Raw genomic sequence first — 21,860 nt, forward strand, 5'->3', positions numbered from 1 at the left:
TTTTATTAAGAAAGGACTTGTGTCGCTTAAGTCTCGTCGGAACGAAGTTACGAAAAATCAATTAACAAGCGGAGACGTAACAGTATGTAAGACAATAGAGTATAGTACTGTAATAAGAAGCAGTAAAAACTAAAATACATTTATGTTTATTCTGTATTCGGAAGTAGGCCACCTCAAAATCGTAGGCCCATGCCAACTGGCCCTCTTCTGTTCTGGCCTGGTCCTTCAACACAAGGAAACTTACACTGCTTATCAGGGTCCTTATAAAGGAGCCATAGCAGGACTAGCTATTACATGTTAACATCCAGGGCAGCTTAAGCTACAAAAATATAGAATAATGGAACTTTGCCAACACGCTGTTTCAGATATTATAAACTCTTAACAAAACCTCTTTAAATTATTTTTTGGGTTTTTCCTCTTCAACTAAATATTATTTTCACCTTTATTGCTTATGTCTTCCTGTTTGACAGTAACCCCCAACATAATGAAGTCTAAAGTTTTAAAGATCAATGTGTGTGCAGATTACGCAATTTTAACGAACACAGGGATAATTTTTATTTTAATCTAATTAAATGCAATATTTTTCTTCAACATTTTGCTTTTCACCTCGCTCATATTCCATTATCGAGAATATGTAATATTAGCCTATTGTGTTCTCGTCCGTCGTCTATGGTGTGCGAACCAAATTAGTTAGCAAGTTAAGCTCCAGATGGCAATCAAAACGTATCCCAGTGTCACATGAGAATTGAAAAATGGCTGGCGAAGGATTTCTTTCCATTGCTATAATTATTTGTTCTTTTAATTTGTGTGTCTCCTCGTTAGAGGTTCCGGTATTAATATGGGGAGATGAAAGGTTAGTTTTAATATACGATTGCTGATTAACTTTATTTTTGACTGTTTTCATAAGACTTATTATTCAATATTTAGGTGCAAGAATATAACGATTTTGCAATGTAAATTGTAAACAGTAAAGTCAGTAAAGTATAATTGAATAATGTAGACTGTCGAAAATCGAATACGAAGCAGATTGCAAAGTTGTGGCAGAAGTACTCGAAATAGTAAATATTACACTTCACTGACTTTAGCCATACCAGTTCAGTACTGCTAATGCTAGCTATCTTCACAATCAGAGAATGTTATTGAGCAAGATAATATAACATTATACACAGAAAAAATAGTAATATATTATTAATAAATTCAAAAGGAAAAGTAACCGCTTTTTCAGCCTCAGGATGTGCTGAAACTAATAAATTGCAAGTTGATGAATTGGTTTGGGTGCATGTCGTAGCTGTTGATATTGTTTTCTTCATATATTTATGTTTGGTAATCGTTGTATCACATCAATTACTTTTATGTCGTCCTTTTAAAATAATTTTTGACTTACCTTCAACACTCATTAAAAGGTTTAGTAAAGCTTGAAACATTTTTTTGTGAATAAAGCTCTTTGCCAAGACAAAATTTATCCTAAGAGTAATACCTTCAAGAAGCATAGCAAATGGTTATTGCTATTAGTGATTTCTTATTTTTTATGTTTCTGATGAATGAAAGATTGCAAATGTGCTCTGTTTTTAAATAGAGCCGAGGAGAGAAAGTGATAAATTACAGGCTTATTATTGATACTACTATTACTAGTTTGACTTTTGTTAACCCGATGTGAAGAGGTGCAGTTCATTGGACTGCTATGTACTAGAGAAGAAATATTGTGGCAAGCTTTTAATAAAGTGTACAAATTTGTTATACACATCAGTCTGACAAGTTGGAGTGCAATGTGATGTTCATGTGAAGAATAACAATACCTTTTCTGTCATATAGTTTGGATATTTTACTTACATAACCCCTAGAGCCTCTGAAATGCATATCTACAACTATTTTAAGTATTCCTGTATATTATATCTGATATTTGCTCTCCTCTACCATAAACTGTTATTAAGTCAGTAATGTAGGGTAAAATGAATAGGTGAAAACTCTGATATCAAATAAATAATTCCATGTTGAATGGCATTTTGTAAAAGGTTGTGGCTTGTGCACTTTACCACTACCTGTGTGTAGGATATTTACATTTTTTGTCAGAACCTATTTAGAAAAGCTTTTGAAGAGTTGGCTTTCTTTTGATAATACTGAGTGTAAATCTAGAAAAACGTAACTTGCTGTAGCAGTTTGTTGGATCTTTTTTTCTTATGCAATTTTTTGTTGAGGATACCCCAGTTGATTTTGTGTATTTTGATGCAAAGAAATTTATTGAAAATATATCTTACAAGAGATTAATTAATAACTAAGATGTTTGTGGAGATGGCAGAAAAGTTAAGAGTTAGACAGAAAATAAGATATTTTGATACAGAGTGAAAGGTTATAAATAGTTTTTTTTTCATTTAAAGAATAACAGAGCTTCTCAAAAGCCTGTTTTGACTCCTTCACCATTCATAATAGTGTGAAGTTAAGTCAGTTTAAATATAGCATTTTACTTTTGTATACCTAATCAAAAATCTTTTAATAGCATTTCAAACTAAATATTGTCGTAATACATTTCACAAGATTATAACTGTAACATAAATAAAATTCTGTTGAATAGCAACTTTATATCTTGGCTTCCAAAGCTTAAACTTATTACCTCTACTATTCAAGCTCATATTTTCAGCTTTGTTGTTCTAACACCCAAAGAAACCACCTGTAGGAGAATATCTCCGACAAATTTAAAAATTTGAATCAAGGCTCCTTTTATTTCTGTACTGTAGAAAAAACAAGTACAAAACTCTAAGCCTTTCTTGATAGTTTAACCATGTCACAATAGATGAGCATCATTCAAGTATCAAGAGTACACTTGCATATTAAATTTAATAATTTGAATAAAAATAATAATGCTAATTCTATTTCAACAATTTTTAACATAGAAATATTTTAGAGTTGATATTTTGTCATCGTGTAACATTTTTCCAATGTTTTTTTGCATAAAAAAAATTTAAAAAGTTCAAACTTACACTTCTGCACAGCTCCTAAGAAACTATCATCCCTTAAAAATATAATTAGCCATGTCTTGTTTCTCATGATTTTACTTTTCTATTTGAGAGTTATCACAGCTCTTTATTCTCATCCTTTTATGATGTCATAGCATGTGATCAGGCCCACCTAGAGGGGGGAGGGGGGAACTACCCTGGGGTCCATGCATGCGCAAGGGCCCATAAAAAATGCCCCCAACTTTAAACTCTACTTTTTAAAAATTTGCATACTCTTAAGCTAAGAATCCATAGACCAGAAAAAACTGATGCGAAATTAGCCTACAAGCCAAGCCAAGTTTAAAATGGAAAATAGCATAACTTTGGACTGAATAAAGGAATTTCCTTCAAACATAGTTATAACAATAGAACACTCAAAAACTGCTGGTACTCTAAAAATATATTTTTTTTTCCAGATTTGTACATTAGATTTACTATTGAATATTAGTTGAAGATTTCTCAGCATTCATCATCATTTTCTTCACATAAGTGTCAATTTCATTATTTCTGTAGCAAACCTGCTTATAACGTTATATTCATTTCGTTTGAATGATATTTCAATTTTACCTGTCATTAAATGTCGATTTTCTTATTCAACAGAGATAATTATCATTTTTCATGCTTTTCATTGTTCCTTTGAATTTTCTCTATTATTCTGGTTGATTTTCATGTTTCTCACTTACTTTCACAAGTAACTTTCGTTTTTCGTGTTTTTGATACTTATCTCTCATTTCATTTTCTTTTGTATCAATTTGTTTATAACATACAGTAAGCTATCGTTTTACATGTTTTTGTTCTTTTACTGTTTTTATTGGATCACTATTTATCAGATCCATTTAAAACATCATTTGTGATGGTATTTACACTACTAATAAAAACACCCGAAATACGATTATAAGGCAAAGAACTTTTACTTCTTCTTTATTTAGATTTATAGCTTTACACATACTTTATATTTCTATTTTTCAACTGAATAACCTCCATTACTGTTATCATTTCCATATCAACTGAATAACCCCATTACTGTTATCATTTCCATATCAACTGAATAACCTCCATTACTGTTATCATTCCCATATCAACTGAATAACCTCCATTAATGTTATAATTTCCATATCAACTGAATAATCTCCATTACTGTTATCATTTCCATATCAACAGAATAACCTCCATTACTGTTATCATTCCTATATCAACTAATATCAATATTGATTTGTGACACTCTTTCATGGAAGCACTTTTTGACTGGCTCAGTTTTGGTTTCTTCTTTGTCAACTGGCATCCAGGGCACCTCTTCCTCTGCCTCCATCTCAGTCACTCTTATTCCATTATCATACCTCTCTCTTTCACTCATGAATATTCTCTCTTCATCTTTGCATGTGGGATTTGTCTGTTCCCTTGCTCACTGGTCAGATTTATTTGATCCTGTACCTCTTCTTTTATCCTGTTTGTGTCACTTTTCTACTCTCTTTTGCTATCATTGAAAGTGGCGTGTTTTTGCTGTTAGTCTATTCACCACTTTCTACTACCAGGCCATTCTACTGTTGCCCACCATTTGGGTTTCTGTACCTAGTTACTTGATAAAGAAATATTGGTTTCTACCATTGCAGGCTATTGGGCAGCCTTGTTGACTACCTTTCATCCTTTTTTGCCAAGATCCTGTCTTTCCTTTTTCTTTCTACTCTATTCTGGTCCTTCCTAATTCATTGTCCCCTCATCCAGATCCTTTACCTGACTGAAACCTTAATGTGGTTCTCCACATTTTTACCCAAGCCCTTTTTGATTCCTTGGCCACTTACTCCTCATACCATCTCTCTTAAAACCTCTTTCTTTCTTCTTCTTGCCTGTGGTCATTGCAGGTCTGATCTTTGTACATTGGATGCTTCCCATACTTTATTTAATAGAACTTCCATGATTTTATTCCCTGACTGCTCATTTCTTCCTAAGACTTGGGCAGCTCGGAAAGGAGGTCATACCCTTCCTTCCATATCTCTTCCATTGATCTCAGCCCTCTGTGATCATACTTACCCTAATCACCTTTTTTGTCCAATTCAGGTGGTCAGGTATTGCTTGGCATGCATGGTAACATTTAGGAGTTCCTGTATTCATTGATTGTTGTTGCCATGGGTCTCCTCTTTCATATTCTATGCTCACTTGATAGATTCATCAGCTCATCTGGATCATCTGTTTCTCCCTGGATGGAGATGCTTGCAGGCTGTATCATGTCTCATCACATCAAATCTACCGCTTGACTCACTCTCTGATGACGTTGGACGAGATCTTCCTGGTTGGAATGTGAATTACACTTGACACTGTGTATCCCAGTATCTCCACTATCTGGTGGTTTTGCCTCCCTGCAGTAACTACTTTCCAGTATACTCACTGTCTTTAACAGTTAATTGCCTCTTTTATTTCCTTACCTGTATATACTGTTCTCCCGTTCCATTCTTGGAACCCACCTAGTGGCCACTGTTGCCTCACTTCCCTAAACTTGCATTTAGTCAGGAGTAATAGAAAATATTAAATCCATTTGTCCTAGCTTCTAAAGTTCCCACTGTTGATATGGGGTTTTCCACAAGACCACAATAGTGGTATGTTTCATTGTCTGTTACAAACTGTACTGTCCATGAACTGTAACTAAGGGAATATCTGCCCACTTCCTTGGCTTGCACATGCCTGCTTTTCAAATTAGGTTTTGTGGTAACCCACACTTTTTTCAGTAAAAGCCCATTGTGATAGTTAGGTCTGATCTGTTTCAGGCACATCTCTGGTGTGTTGTCCAACATTAATTCATCTTCCCCCGGTCTTCAAGTGTAGCACTGGAGATCCTTGCTGTTGGAGTGGTTGACTTGTTCTTCAAGTTCTTCACTTGTGTGATCCCTCTAGAGAGAGTCCAAGTGGACAGCAAAGTACAGTGGGTTGTAGTGCAGGGGTATCCATGTCATTGTAATGCAAGTTACCCCTTATCATATAATATGCTAATTTCTCTGTGGTTTGGCCAACCATATGGGGCAGAGTGTTCTCCTCATGTAACAAGAAGGCACTTAGTTCCTGTGTGTAAGGTGAGTAAAATGTACAATAGAGCACATACCAAACCATATGGTTTGATCATTGCCCTGGCCACACTACATTTTATATCCAACCAACCTGTTGTGTGCAAACCAACCTCTTTCCACCCATCTCTGCAACACATTGACTCATTTTGCCTTCTTCCAATACTTCCATCCAGATGAAAAGTATACTCTGTATTAGATGGATGTAGTCTCCCATGAGTGTTACCCCTTTAGTAAGTCCCCACTATACAGTGTTGCACTCTTTGAGCTTTCTACTTCAGTTGCCTTCTCCAAAGAGAGCTCATCTAGGTTTTTGCAAATGCACCAGCCATTTCAGCACATCAGTGTGGGATTCTAGCTACTGTGTGCAGAGAGATAAGTATATTGTTTGAAAATTTAACATTTTCCTTACCTTAAAATGCATTTCTGATAGATACAACCTCTTTGCACACCTTCCTACCTCTCCTACCCCCACTGGTGCACCTTATTCTTGCCTCATCTAAGAATGAAGTTAATTTGGAGTGCAAGTGCTTATGTGGAACTACTGTGTGTGGAGGATGTGTCGCCCTCCTATTGTTGAGGGCTATTGTTGCATAATGATTACATCATGCACTAGCACAGTTCATGTTATGGTGTCTTATGTGGAGACAGCTCAAGGCTAGAGGCATGCACAAAATCTCAAAGGAAGACATGCAAGGAATAACTACTGTGTATTGAGAGGTAAGTATCTATTACAAATACATTTTGAGATAAGAAAAATGTTAACTTTCAGATTATAAATTTAAAAAAACCCTGAAATTCTAAAATGAAAGGAAGTATTCTTAATGATTTTGTAAATAGTATCACACAGCAAGATATTAGAAATTTCACAGTATAAACATTGATGAGAAAAGTAAATACAATTATATGAATGTTTTAAGCTGAAACTAGATACTGTTTAATAAGTTTATACTAATTTTTAAGCAATTAGATTAAGTATTTTCACTGTGAGCAAAAGATATCATTAAAACCCCACTGGTCTGGAAAGAGTTAAATTATTCTAATCAGAAATCATTCTAGTATCCCATATTTTCACTCTTTCCAATGTCAGTATGTTTTCTGAAATAGAAACATTATATTATGTATGATTAATGCATGCATATCTGAAAAATGTTTAAAATTAGGATAAATGAGAAGTATTTGCCTTTTTAAGATAAAAGAAATATTTTGCATTTTAAAAAAAAACACACACTTACGTAATCTATGAAAAGTAAGTTTGCTAATTTTAATGAAATCTGCAATGCCAGTTATGTTTGAAATTCTTTTTTTGAATATTCATTTCAACAGTTTTTACAAACTTACATAAGTGTGAAACTTGAACTGTTCAGAGATCAAGTTCTTGCAGTGAATATGTGACTCATTCTTAAAAATATGAGTTTCATTTTATAGTTTGTTTCTGAATGAGAATGTTCCATGTTGTACTTGTAAGCCTGAAATTTTTCATATTTAACAGAATATTTTATTGTAAAGGTACATTTAAAATGTATTGAAAATAAATTTTCAAGAAAAATTAAATTTAAGATGGTTTTTATGTAGTTATAAAGGATACAATTTTTTAATGAAATGTCCAAGTTTAGTGTCGCAGAGAACCTATTAACATTTTTCTTAATTTCTGATAGCTTTGATGGCCATCCTGCAGCTTCAGCTTTAAGTTCAGTTGGACAAGATGAATTTGAAACAAAGTACTTGAAGAAAATTTTATCCTCAGAAACTTTGTTGGTTGCCTTTATACAAGATAAGGTTTGTTTTTTGTATTATATTTTGAAATAGTTTAAATGTTAAAATAATTCTTAGCTTATTAGTTACTCTTACTTTGAGTTCTTGGAGAAGGTTCAGAGGACGAATAGTAGGATTATTCCAGAAATGGAATAAGTTATCATATGAGAAAAGATTAAGATTTCATAGTCTTTCTAGAAAAGAAAGGTCAGAGTTGATCTAACTGAGTATCCAAAATTATTAAAGGAATTAGTAAGACTGATACATCAGATTTTTTTTGTGTTGTATCTGAGGGTGGTAGGGGCAGGATATTGTGCATTTAAGATTTGGAAAGATCATACTTATCTCCAGATGAGGCACTTTTATATCTCTAGAAGGATAGTAAATCTTGGGAAAAGATTTACATTTATAGTAGTAAAGGCTGCAACTTTACAGGAGTTTAAGTAAAGGGTTGATAAATATTTGAAGGATCAGGGCAGTGATTAATTTTCTATTTGTTGAAAGAAAAAGAAATTGGGAATTGGGACATTCTTGATGGGCCAAACAATCTTTGATATCCTATAATATAATTATTTCAACCTTGAATTTCTTACTTAACTAAGTGTAAAGAGTAATATATGTGGAGTATTTGACATATAGTCGATGTGTGGTTGCTTTTCAACACCCTCTCCATTGCATAGTGGTAAGTCTGAAGACTTATAACACTAAAAACCAAGTTTTGATACCCGTGGAGGGCACAGAACAAATAGCCACTTTTTCAATCTGGGAATTATTCAATGTTTATTTGTCATTTATTTGACAAATTTCTATTTACTGGTTAAAAATCTGGGTATTATTCAATGTTTATTTGTCATTTATTTGACAAATTTTCTATTTACTGGCTAAAAATAGATTTTTGTTCTCTGTTATTTCCTATTTAAAGCAAAAAAAGAAAGGAATACAATGTAGAACATTACAGAAACATAGGAAGACAATCTTATGCCTCCTATTTTTTGTAACTGCAAAATGGCGAAGTATTTTTAATTGCATTATATACAGTGTATGAGGATGTGACCATGATGGAATATCCATTGAAAGAAAGTTTTCAAGGAGATTTGGACAAGAGAGTGTCCAAAAAAAGAATAGAGAGAAAGCTATAAGTGAAAAGTAGAAAGCTTCTTTGAAAACAAAAGCTGATGTTGTCTTAAACTTGAAGATGGTATTCAGGTGTTAATACTGAAACAATAGTCCCCATTAGGCTATAAGAATGGCAAGACTGTCAACAGTAAACATGCTTTTAAATAGACATCTGCGATTGTAGTCAAGAAAATACTTAAAAAACATTACTTAAAGATGCTTCAAATTGAAGTGAAATAGTAAAATTAGCTTTAATGGTGAAGTTATCATGCTATTTTTGGTGACCCCAGTGAAAACTGTGTTTTGAGAAAATAGTTGTTAAAGCCAATATCAGCATGAAATTTAGCACACTTGTTGATATTACACTCTTTCATAGCTTGAATATTTTTAAATTCAAAAATCTTTACCAGTTGTCTTGTGATGAGTCTAATTACCACTAATGAGGGCATTAATTACAATTAATTGTCCATAACTCATTAATATTGCAGAAAATTTGCAAAAAATTTTTAAGTCAAGCTATGAGGATATTCACAAAGAGTATGTGTATCAATTTTCACATGTTTTTATCATTCCTAAGTAAAGTTATGGTGTTAAAACAGTTTGTTATGTATTTTTTTATCCCAGCTGCATTAATTATACATATGACATATATGACTGAAAGTGAACTTTCAGAGATTGTGACATCGTACTTTTGTTTTGTGCTCATGTTGAAGGTTATAAGAAGTGTTTAACAGTGTTTCCTCAGCATGTAAATTTGCCCAGTTTCAAGGGTCAGTGCTATCTTAAATGGTTTCAGAATAATACAGACACAAGAGGTTTGTAAAACTTTAAGCATTTATTCAGATAACTGTGTTATTAAACTGTTTATTACCTAAAGAATTCTTGAATCAGATCCTTTTTGTATGTGCATCTGACTGCTTCACTATCATCCAGCAAGAAATATCATTCATTGTCCAAAGTGTAAGCAATTACAATTGAGTACAGCCATCTTTCTATTAGCTTTTACTGATGTCTAATCAAGAAACTGCATTGGCTGAACATTTTCATATAATTTGGTTAAGTATTGTCATTGTGAAAAGTAAAAAAATCAGGATATCATTTACATCTCCCTTGTCCAGAAATATATTAATTAAATCCTGGGATTCTCTTATATAAATCACAGGATTTGGAGAGCCCCATTAGTATACAGGATCCTGGGTTGCAACTCCTAGAGAAGACTCAAGTCACAATAAGAACCTTGAATAAGTGTTATTGATGAAGATGAGAACAGTGATGAAAAGGGTGGTAATAAAGAAGTGGAAACATGAACTTAATAGTTATTCCAAAAGTATTGTAATAGTACTTTCTTATTGGGTATTGAAATCATCTCAGACAGCATCTTGTGCTGTATGCAAAGAAACTGGAAATATCATGTTCAAGATTCTAGTCTCAAAGAATTGAATGATTAGAAACAAAGAAAAGATATGCTATTCACTGCCAGGTAAATTGCTGTACAATTACAACACTCAGGAACTTTAAATATTGCAGATGGAAAACAAGAGCTTTACAGTTCATTGTGAATATTATATTATGCCTGTAACATTCAAAGTTAGATTGACTTGTCACTTAAAGCATGGACAGTTTTAAGGAGTAAAATATATCTCCAACTATAGTGATGAAACAGTATGTTTCAGCAGGGAGCAAAACAATCAACAGTAAAGTTTTTGGCAGTTATTATATAGTTAGAACTTGTGGGGAAATAACCTAGTAGATATAATTTACCAAATGAGTTTGATACCTGACAAGAAATAGGATGATTGTAGGATTTATAGAAGAGGGGAAAGGACCTGAAACTAGAAAATTTGAGAGAAAGGGATGGATTTGAAATCAAGCAATTAATTAGCAATGTACTTGGTGCTAAACAAAAAATAAAGCCTCATTTACCTTGCAGAAGTTGAAAAAAAATTGTTTATTAACCCACTGACTGTAGCTGGGAAATATCCCAGCTGCAGTGAAAGGGTTAAGAATTCTGTTTTTTTATTAAACTGCTATAAATTATTGACACAAAGATTTTAATTTTAAGTAAATAGTAACTCATATCTTTTATATACATATTTTAACTGTTTTAATTGCTAAATTTTATATGCTAAATCTAGTGTTGATATGCTATAGTGTGTTATTTTTTATTTCTTTATCAAAAGTTCTATTTTGTGTGTTTATTATAGATTTAAGAAAGGTTCATTGAATGAATCTCAAACATCTAAATATGCCTGTTATATATTTTTAGTGACATGATATTTATGATATTAACATACATTTTCAGAAGTAGCGAGGTTAATGATTTGTAAATAAAATTATAGAGACAGTAATATTATATTTTGGAAATATGTTTACATTTTAGTTGAGCCTGGAAGATTTCTATCAGTACGATAACAACAGATTAAATGGAGACAGCATTTTTCCAACTCTAAAGGTGTGTTCTGTTTGTTGTTAATCCTTACTATCAATTTTAAAATTAACTATTTGAGAATTGATTTTGAAAGTGTTTTATGTTTGATTTGAACATAAATGTATGTAAATATTCATTCTTCATACGTGAAACTATTAGTTTCTGATAAAACAATGTATGTTTTAAATTATGATCAGCAGTTGTTTCTATATCCACAAAGTAAATAGGTTATAAAGGATTGAATAAAAATTCTCTGCATATTCATTTTCTAGCTAATTTTTTTTTACACACTATATTCAATAAAATTATTAACTTTGTGTATTTTTATTCCACCTTGTGAGCTCTATAGTTCTTAACCCATGTGCTTGAAATCTCTGAATCAGAGCAGCACAAAACAAAATATCCATATTTTTTATGTTTTGGTAAATTTCTCACTGTAATTGTTTATAATCTATAAAGTTATTTATACCATAAAGTTATTTCTAATGAATTATAAGTTTGCTTAAGAAAAAAAAACTGTATTTGGTGTATTAAATATGAAGACATAATAACTGGATCTCATTATTGGAAACTTTTCCTTAAATCATGCCTGTATCAAAGTTATCACATTCCTACATGACAGTTGCAGTTCTTTAGAGACCACATTGAAAAAATACTAGACATTGAAGAATAAGTAAAAAAATAAAATTAAGAAATGATAAAAAAATTCTATTACATTAAGGTCTAATAGGCTAAGTTTTGTTTTAATCCTCAGCATAGCCGTACTTTAGAAATGCCCTGTAAAAAGAAACAGTACTCAAAAGAGACACTGAGCCTTTTCCAGAATTGGATGTTGTTTGTAGAGATAAATTGATCCATTTTTTTAGATTAAACTTCTGTTACTAGTATAATAAGGTTGTTTCATTTATAAAATTGGGACAGTGCTTATAGATTTACACTGATTCTTCTCATAGAAGGTCATAAAGAATACGTTCACCCTAATTAATGAGACAGTAGTCATTAAGGCTAGTGTTTGAAAAGTTTCATTCTGCAGAACCATTTCCATCTATAGAACTTGTTCTTTCTATCTACAGAATGAGACTACCCACAGAACATGTTTACATGCACTAGGAAACAAGATCTACTATCTTCAGGATCGATCACTTTTCTCTCTCTCTCTCTCTATGAGACTGTTCCATTTGTTTAGTAAGAAAGTGCACATAGAAACACTTGGCCTTTCCCAGGATGAGTTTGTTACAGTTTAAAACATGAGATTGGATCATGTACAGATTATTCATAAAGATATTTATATTGTGTTTTTTCCTAGTACAAAATCGTACAATATGTTATGACATAATATTCTTCACCAAAATTTATTCCTGATGTAAAAATTAACAAAATATAACAAGAACATTTTCATTATAGACATATAATTCTATGATATAATTATGAGCTCATCACATCTCTATAGAGATTTTTATAAAAAAAACTTGTGTTATTAATTGAAGCATTATTTCATTGAATAATTAGGTATATAGTTCAATACATCACTGTAAGATACACTATTTTCAATAAACCTAAAATACTTATTGCAAAGTTACAGGAAGCTTTAATTATATTAGTGTATAGATAAACTTCTTTCTTGACCATTAATTTTTTTTCTTTTTCAGCAAGTAGATAGAATGCATTATTAGAAAAAGTAGCATAATGAAAATTATTAAAAATGTCAGTATGATATTAAAATTAAGTTCTTGTGTTTGTTAAAGAAGTGTAATAATTGTTTGTAGAGTAAAGAAAGTACTTTTATAATTTCATTAGAGTTGAATATATGAAAAACTGTTATATGTTGTAACAGTGAGTAACTAGAGATGATTTAAGCCATTGGTAATGGATATCTTTAGATAAAACATTTGCAAACATATAAAATACCAATAATGCTTTAAATTGTTCTATGAATTGTATAGAATATTAGAAATTAATGAAAAATTTTGGAAAATTTGCTTTTCAGTATGATTACACTAATGATGGATGAGAATGTGCAAGTTATTAGTAAGTATTAAAAAAAAGCAAATTATTGCAAGATACTGAATTTTTTTGTTTTAATGTTAAAAATGAAGAACTATTTTTTTTTTCAGATTATACCTCATTTTCTGAGGTTTGTAGGTAATTTTCATATTCATTGAGTATATTATATTTTGGGAATATATCTGATCAAATGTAATGTCAATACTAATTACTGAAGGAACCTTATTATAGGACCAACTAGACAGTCACCCATCGGTTGTTCTACCAGCAGTTACATCACCAGCCATGAGTCTTGAGAAAGCAGCTAGTCAATATCAAGTAAAAGAGCTGATTGTAGGTGATGACAGTTTTAACAAGTCATCATTGGAAGATGTTGATGTGCTGATTGTCAAACTACCATCAACACAAGAAGTAGAAAACAGAGGAGAGGCATTAAAACGTATTGGTGAGATAGTGCTTTAGTACTCACACAGAACAGAATGTGGAATTTTAATTATTGGTGGAATAACATGTATAACATTGATCATGGACAAACATGTTGATGCTTGTGTTAATAGCAGTAGATTATTACATAATAAAGCAAAATGTAAAGGAGCAGATAAAAATAAGTTCAGAAATACTACTTATCTCTATGGACCACTAAGGGATATTACCTCGTGCACAACTGCAGTGGAAGTTCTTGTGCATGCCACAAGCCTTGAACAACCTCCCACTTCTTTACATGTCTATTTGTATTGTGCCAGCCTATGATGCAATTATCATAATGCTGTAACTCTACACCAATAGGAGGGTGACAACCTCCATGAGCAGTAATCCCCTTGATCACTAGTATATGATAATAGGCTTGTTCTTGTGTTCAGATGTGTTTTTTTCTTATGTTTTTAAGTTTCTAGTCATCTTAATCAACTGTCTCTCTTTCTTTCTTTTGTGCTACATTGCTTTTGTCCTTGATGTACTTTCCTTCCATCTGCCTGATTGCAGCTTCTTTTTCTCCAGCTTTCACATTTGTACTTTAGGCCACTTTCAACAATGTGTACTAAGTAAAATATATATATAAAAAGGCCCAGACATCCCTTTTCAGGCATTTTCTCCAACTGACTCATTGACAACCGGAGGCATTTCATCTGTTCGTGGGCCTGACATTCAGTTGTTATCCCTTTAGCTCACTTAGTAGAGCACATGCCTGAGTATCACAAGCCTCAGATTTTACTCCATGGCAAGGTACTTTTAATATTATGGACTACTGAAATTTCCACAATCTTATGGAGCTGTTATGAACCATGGTGTACCAACAAGTTAACTGATGATGTTTCTACTTTCATGCTTCAGGTGCTTGTTTTCTTTCTACTTGTTTCTTCTCCAGTTCAAGTCCTTAATTGATTTGTTTCCTGCTGTGGAGCCTACCACATTTGTGGTTGATTTCTGCCAGCTCTTCCACCTTTGGCCTTTGTTTTTGGCTCTTTTCTCCCTGATAAGGATCAGGTACTTATTCCTTTTCTGTTTATCATCTTCAGGAGTGCAGTGTTGTGCAAGAATCAGATTTGAATATACCCATAAAAAAAGGCACCAGAATATGATTTACATATTAACGAATTGCACACCACCTGCTGACAACTTTTCCATCAGGTCCATTATCCTTATTCAGTATTTTAAACGTACTGTTTTATATTTTATCTCAATAGATTTTTGTATATTCATACAATGAAATTTTCAGGTTGTGCTAAAATAACAGTTCTTTTTTCCAATTGAATTGTGTGTGTTTTGTTTCATTAATATGTTCTGCTAAATGTGAAATAGTAATATTATTGTTTTAACATTTCATTTTTGTTTATTCAGTCTGTATTTTAAATACCTTCTAGTTTGTCCTATATAAACTTTTTCACATTCGCATGATATTTTATATATATCAAATTTTTTCCATTAAATTAATTTTATCTTTAGTTATATCAAGAATTTGGCTCACTTTGTTTATCAGTTTATATATCTGAAAAATATTTATTTATTTACTAAATGGCTTCCATTCCATTATTTGACAAGAAAAACAAGATATAAATGACAGTACTATATCTTTGTTTTTACTTTTTGCATCAAGTGGTTTTAACTTAATATTTTTATCCTAGTTTTTAGATTTTTGACAGTGCTATCAACAATGTCAGGATTAATGCCGCTTTCTACTGCTATATACTTAATTAATAATAACTCATTATTAATGTTTTTGTATTTACAACATAATTTTAGTATCATATCCACATAAGAGTAAAAAAACAGTAAAATTTAATAATTAAATAAAATCAATGTTTTATATTACACAATTTTGAAAACTCTATTAATTTGTTGACTTTTTTCAAAAAAAATAGTTTTTAGATAATATCCTAGGTTAATATTCATTTCAGATTTGAATTTCTTTTATTTCATTTAGCTGGAAAAACTGATGCAAAATATTTTTTTCAGACCAGTCTATTAGCAGTGTCCTTCATCAGCTTGTTGGTATAAAAAAAAAACTTAGTTGCAATATATACAGCTCATCAACCTTCTTGGGTATGTACATTAGCTTATCATTCAGTTAACTGTATTTGAGAGTATAGTTTTGCTAAAAACTCGTAAATATTTTAAAAGTTCACTACTTAGGAACTTCATTATAATTAAAATAAGAACCTTGATTTCATTGACCATAATATCCACCAGTGTTACAACTTTGTCAATTTTTTTTATTTTTAGTGTGTGATTGTTTCTTGTGTCAAAATGCAGGATAATATTTTATGCTCCTACACAACAGTTGAAATTTAATGAAATTTTTTGCACTTAATCAGTTGTCATTCACACTCAGTAAATCTATTTCATGGTGTTTAAAACAACTTCAGTAAATAGAAATGTGGAATAATGTATCAATTATAAATAATATTAGACTCTTAAGGTATTAGTTTTGTTGAGAACCTTGAGGCTGCATCATACCTAATCAAAGTTATGTAAACAGAACAAATATTACCAGAAAGTGTCATGAAACAATGTGAAGGAATGATAAAGCAGGTAAAAACAAGAAAATGGAGTTCAATTTCCAAATTTTATTATTTGATTTGTATTTAAGATAGTAAATGTGAATGAGTGAAATGGCATGATCTTATTTATTGAGTTAATAGAAGTAATTTTTCATCAGTTGTATGTAACTATATGCAACAACAGATTTTTTTTTCCTGTATGGATCAATAATTGTTAAAATTTCTGAACAAAAAATTTGAATGCATTTTATGTAAAGTAATCAAATCAGTGGAAAATTTCTCTATTCAAGGGATTTGCTGTCAGATAAAGGCAACAGAGTCTTTAAGAAGAATTGTAACTTGATAGTCAAAACTTTATGGTATCCAGTGCAACAAAAAAATGAAGTTCAACTCCATTGAAATTAAAACATAAAGAATTCCAATATATACTTACCTCCTCTAACACTAAATCCACTCTCTGTGGAAGCTGTCTGTGACCTGCTTTGGGGTGAGATGGAGTCTTTCATGTGGCCCGGGGGTATCTCTCTGGGAGGTGCTGATTTGAATTTTCATTCTGAAATGGGATGTACTGGGGAAAAGTTAGACTTACTGTTTCCTTCTTTCACTAGAGCTTCCTCTCCTGATGGCTCTTCTGATCAGCCACCTTCTGCATAATTGGGACTTTAGGGTTGTTTCACATGCTTTACCACGGCATCCCTTCGAACCCATGTCCTCCTGTTCATTATATCACCTTTCCCTCATAGTTTATTTTATTGTTGCTGTTAGCTTCCGGATTCCACCAATCTGATTTAATTACCATTCATGTTCAGTGGACTCTATCATTCTACCTATGTTTTGCTCTATCCTAACCAATTGTTTATTCCAAAAACTCTTGATGCCAGAGAAGGAAACAAATATTTTTGTCTCATTCATTTCCCTGGCATTTCTCATCTTTACAATAGATCATACCCGTATTGTTTGTTATGTTCCATCAGGGTACTTAGATGTTATGTGGCTCATATGGAACCATTTCAAGGCCCTAGGAACAGACTTTTTATTCATTGGGATCCTGCAGTGTCCAGGAATTTATTACCTGTTACTTTAACCAGATGGCTTTGGAAGTTGATCAATATTGCCTATTCAGGTTTATCTGTTAATGACTGCAATATGCTCCACGTCACCTCTCACCTAACTCAACACCTATCAATGTCTTTGGCTGCCCGGTTGAACTGTTCTCTAGAAGATATTTTGTGGGCCGATATATGTGGACTTCTCCTGACATGTTCATATCTCATTACCTTCACGATCTGGCAGTTTCCTCTTCAATGGGATTTCATCTTTCCCTTGTGGCTGTGTTGACTATCTCTACTAGATTTTAACAGGGAGGTGAGTAACGTGTTATCTGACTTATAGTTATGTTTTTTTCTCTTCTAGGGTACCTATTGATTTCTTTTGGATCCCACTTAGTGACGAGTGTTGCCCAGTTGGGTTTGCTTGTATTTAAATTCCGCATTAGCAACATTTATATCGGTTCCTGGTTGCAATAGGCTCTGCTGAGATGAGGTGTTCCATAAGACCATCTGGATGCAATTCTGGATGGTGATATTTTATTACAATATTTCTAATTGACCACTACTCATGGACTATCATGAGTAAACCTAAAGGGGATTTTACCAGACCATGCTGATTGTAGAGCTGAATCAGTCAAGATCAGTTTGCTTTTAAAAATTAGGACATGTAGTTCACCTGTTGCATTGTCTCCAGAGACCTGTTCCTCAGGACTCCCCAATGCTTATGTTCCCCCCTTACTTCTACTAGTGGAGCTCAGGAGTCCTTATCACACCCAGTTCCCAGTCACTGGGGTGGTGGACAGAGGATTTTCCTTTGGAGTGTTGAATTTCCTTCACTTTTGGAGAAGAGGGCAAGATTGGGGACACTCCTACCTGGGTCCCTTGAAGTTTTTTCCCAGATGTCGGTAGAAGCAGGACCAACCTACATGGGAGCCTACTTGTAAAACCAGTCCAGATTTGACGCTTAACTGTCTGATAAAGGGGGTGCTTGGACCCTCTTACGAACACTGTGAGGTCTTATGTTGTTCATGCAGGGGGTCCACTACCTCCTCTTAAATCCAAACGTGATGAGGTCCCATCTTTGGTCCTTGGTGTGACAGTGTTCCACATTATCTCCATTGCCCACTTGGTAGAGGAGTAAAGACAACTGTTTGTAAATCCAGACTGAATGAGTTCTGGACTTTGGTGGAGTATGCCATATAATCCTGTCAATCCAGACCTGGGATGCGGCATTTTGGACTTCTTCAGGTTGATCAGAAGGATTGTCCACATTGGTGTTGCTTTCTTTTTTTCATAAATCCAATGGTTCGAAACGCATCATTCTGTGGTTACTGGTAGGGATCTTATTCCAAAGATATATATTTCCAGTCCAACTGACCTGGCCATCAATGTGGGATATGGGTACCATGACCCCTTAAATCCAACCCAAGTTGTGGAACCTCAACTCTTTGGTTGGGGCTGGACCATTATGCTTGTATTATATTCCACTCTTTTCAATTCAATTTTCTGTAGTTCTGGGTGAAGAGCATACCTGTTCTGGATGTAGTACGGTGTTCCCCACTTTGATATCACTCCTCGTGGTACATATTTGTTCTCTGTAGACACTTTCTGTATGATCTCAGTCCTCACCAGCCCCTCTGCCTTCTCAGTGTGGGATTCTAACTATTAGTGTCAGCATGTGAGGGCTGGCATAAAGATTGGCAAATTAGATATTGCTGAGGGCAGTTGAGTGGGGTATATAAAGATTGGAGCAAGTGAACACAATGTTAGATGGCAAAGATGAAGCTCAAAAAAATAGCTATTAGTGTCAGCAGAGGTAAGTATGTTTGGAAATACATTTTCAGTTTAGGAAAATGATAACCTTCATTTGTTTGCCAACTTTTACTGTTTCAGCCATAAATTGAAACTAGTTATAGGGGATAGATTGTTGGAATGTATATATTTTAGTAAAATTCACAATGTCTTTATTTTCTTTTATGTTACTAATATGAAAACTTTCCAAGAAAAGATTTTCAGATTAAAAGAAGTAGATAGTGTTGTGAGACAAAAATTTAGAAGTTGAATTTAGTGAATCAGTAAATATTAGTAAAGTTGTATAAGATATGCAAAAATACTCTATTTTCTGTTTTTCACCTAAGACAAATAAATAAGATTCCACTGACATCTTCAACAGCTGTCATAAGGGATGTTTGTAGTGATTTTGCAATGTTTCCTGCATCTTTCATAATGTTTAAATATTTTTAGACTAATGCTGCAAGCATGAATCTTGAAAATCTATTATATTCTGTACTAACTTCTACTTAATACAATATTAGAAATTAAATTTTATCTTTCAGTGTCATATCATACACATTTTTTTAAATCTACAAAAAAGGTTTGATGTAAATATTTAAAAATTCATGTTTCTTTTAATTAAAAGAAGAAACTATGAAATGCTTGTGTGTGTAAAGTAATGTTTTTAAACAAATCTTAAAAAAAACATGAAATATTTGTGTTCTGTCACTATAATTGTCAGGACTTGTTAATGAGATAGAATTGTAGTGATATTTTTAGCTTCTTCAAAACTTTTCAGACATTATGTGAAACAGGTATGCTAGAAGGATTTGTTACATTCGTAGTCTCTAATTACATGGTAAATAGTTAGAAAGCCAGGAAAATGTTTAGAAGTAAATGAATTTGTCTACTTTTTGCATGTTATTAGTCTATATTCTTTGGTATATTATTTGATTAAATAAAAATTGTTTAGTGCTTTACTATAATCACTAAAAAAAATCAGGCTTAATTCTCATTGACAATCGAGGGCAAGAAAAAAGAAGATTGGGTAAGTACTTTATTTCTTGTTTTTCATATATTTTTTTTATTTTTTATTATAAAAGTAACTAAAATTAAAAGTAAGGATCTTTTTAAGTTATTTAAGAGTAGAATAGGTAAAATAAGTAATAATAATATAAATAAAATTGTTCATGAAGCACACACGCACGTGAGCAGTTCGTGGGTAATGTAATTCGATAGTGTACTGTGAGCTGCACGTTCCCCGAGTGATTTGCAAATTATAATGGCATAGATAGCAGTTAGACACGGTTCAAAGGACAATAAAACAATAAAATTTAGTTATAAATAAATTTTTTTTTGTGGTTACGAGGTCGGGCGAATTGACTGATCCCATTTTGAGATTAGGGTAGAGAAAAAAACTTTAAAAACTATAAGAAATTAGGGGAAAAAAACGTTTGAAATGCATTTAGGAGATTTTAGGGATTACACAAAGGAAATTTGAAATTTTTGAGATGACGAAAAGCATGTTTAATTTTAACATGAAAATTACTTTGCACATAGACTATTCAAAACAAATACTCAATATATTCATGGACAAAACTTTATTTTATTAAAAGTACTTCACTAAGAAATATGAGTTTTTTGTATGTGAAAGACTTGTAATGTTAACTGAAAGACTGCCAAATTTCGTGAAGATATACCCAATATATAGAGAGTTATAAGTATTAAATTTATGTCAACTTTAAACTGGTACAGAAGGTCACGTGACTTGGTCAAATTGACCGACCCCATGTCAAAAGATTTAATCAGGCTCAATTCTCCAGGCTTTGCCTTTCCATCTCTTTCCTTATATGTTACCTTTCTTTCCTCCAATTATTGTTTAAAGTTTTTTGTTAATTCTCTGATACTTTTTCATTTCTTTTGATCCACTATGGCTCATCTATCGGCTTCTGCCCTTATCCTTAAATACCTGGCTTCTGTGTTGTTGGGACTTGTTGAGGAGGGATGCATTACTTGCAGAAGTGTATCTGCCCCATTCTTCCCTGCAAGATCTACATCAGGCCCCCTATTTATGAAATACCATTTTTGAAGGTCATCCTGATTCTTTGGAATCCAGGATTGATGTGGCCCATTTACATTCTTCCTTGTCTTCCCTGGCCACATATTTATTTCAACCTCCCATTTTCTCCCAGGATTTGCCTATCTTTGCTTCCTGCCCTCCTTCTTCCTTGCCCAGATCCTTACCCTCCTCCAGGCATTCCCGTCCCTATTCTCATTTTTCCCACATCCAAGCTGACAGAAGTCAGTGTTGTTGGTTACACAGCGGAGGTTACCATAACTGTGGGGGCCAGATTGCTCATCTTTTCAGCTGTGTGGTGGCATATCACAACAGATATGTGGGTTCTACAGGTTCTGTCAAGAGGTCTTTGATTCAGTTCTCAGTCTCCTCCTCCCCTTTCCTCTATTTCTTTTCCTTCTCCTTGGGATCCTTCATCTCTAAGTCGTCTTACCAAGGCCATCTAAGACCTGCTACACAAGGAAGCTATCAAGCAAGTGTGCTCTATTCAACTATGGGTTTATTCCCATCTCTTCGTGGTCCCTAAGACAGTGGGAGATTGGAGACCTATCATTGATCTGTTCCAGTTGAATTCTTTTCTGAACCCCTTTCCCTTCACTGTGAAGTCCTATCTCTCCTT

The 21,860-nt window shown here is 32.9% G+C and overlaps 1 protein-coding gene across 1 annotated transcript in view; it reads left to right on the top strand.

Moving 5' to 3' along the window:
* Positions 1–709: 709 nt before the first annotated feature.
* Positions 710–21,860, top strand: part of LOC106469307 — a 33,193-nt gene continuing 12,042 nt past the window's right edge. Inside the window, exons 1-5 of the mRNA XM_013929797.2 lie at positions 710–853; positions 7,702–7,822; positions 11,295–11,366; positions 13,578–13,791; positions 15,798–15,884. Coding sequence (XP_013785251.1) covers positions 753–853; positions 7,702–7,822; positions 11,295–11,366; positions 13,578–13,791; positions 15,798–15,884 — 595 coding nt within the window. The 5' untranslated portion in view covers positions 710–752. The remainder of the gene's footprint in view (positions 854–7,701; positions 7,823–11,294; positions 11,367–13,577; positions 13,792–15,797; positions 15,885–21,860) is intronic.

The sequence above is a fragment of the Limulus polyphemus genome, unplaced genomic scaffold, assembly GCF_000517525.1.
Source record: "Limulus polyphemus unplaced genomic scaffold, Limulus_polyphemus-2.1.2 Scaffold3415, whole genome shotgun sequence".
Taxonomy (NCBI): Eukaryota; Metazoa; Arthropoda; class Merostomata; order Xiphosura; family Limulidae; genus Limulus; species Limulus polyphemus.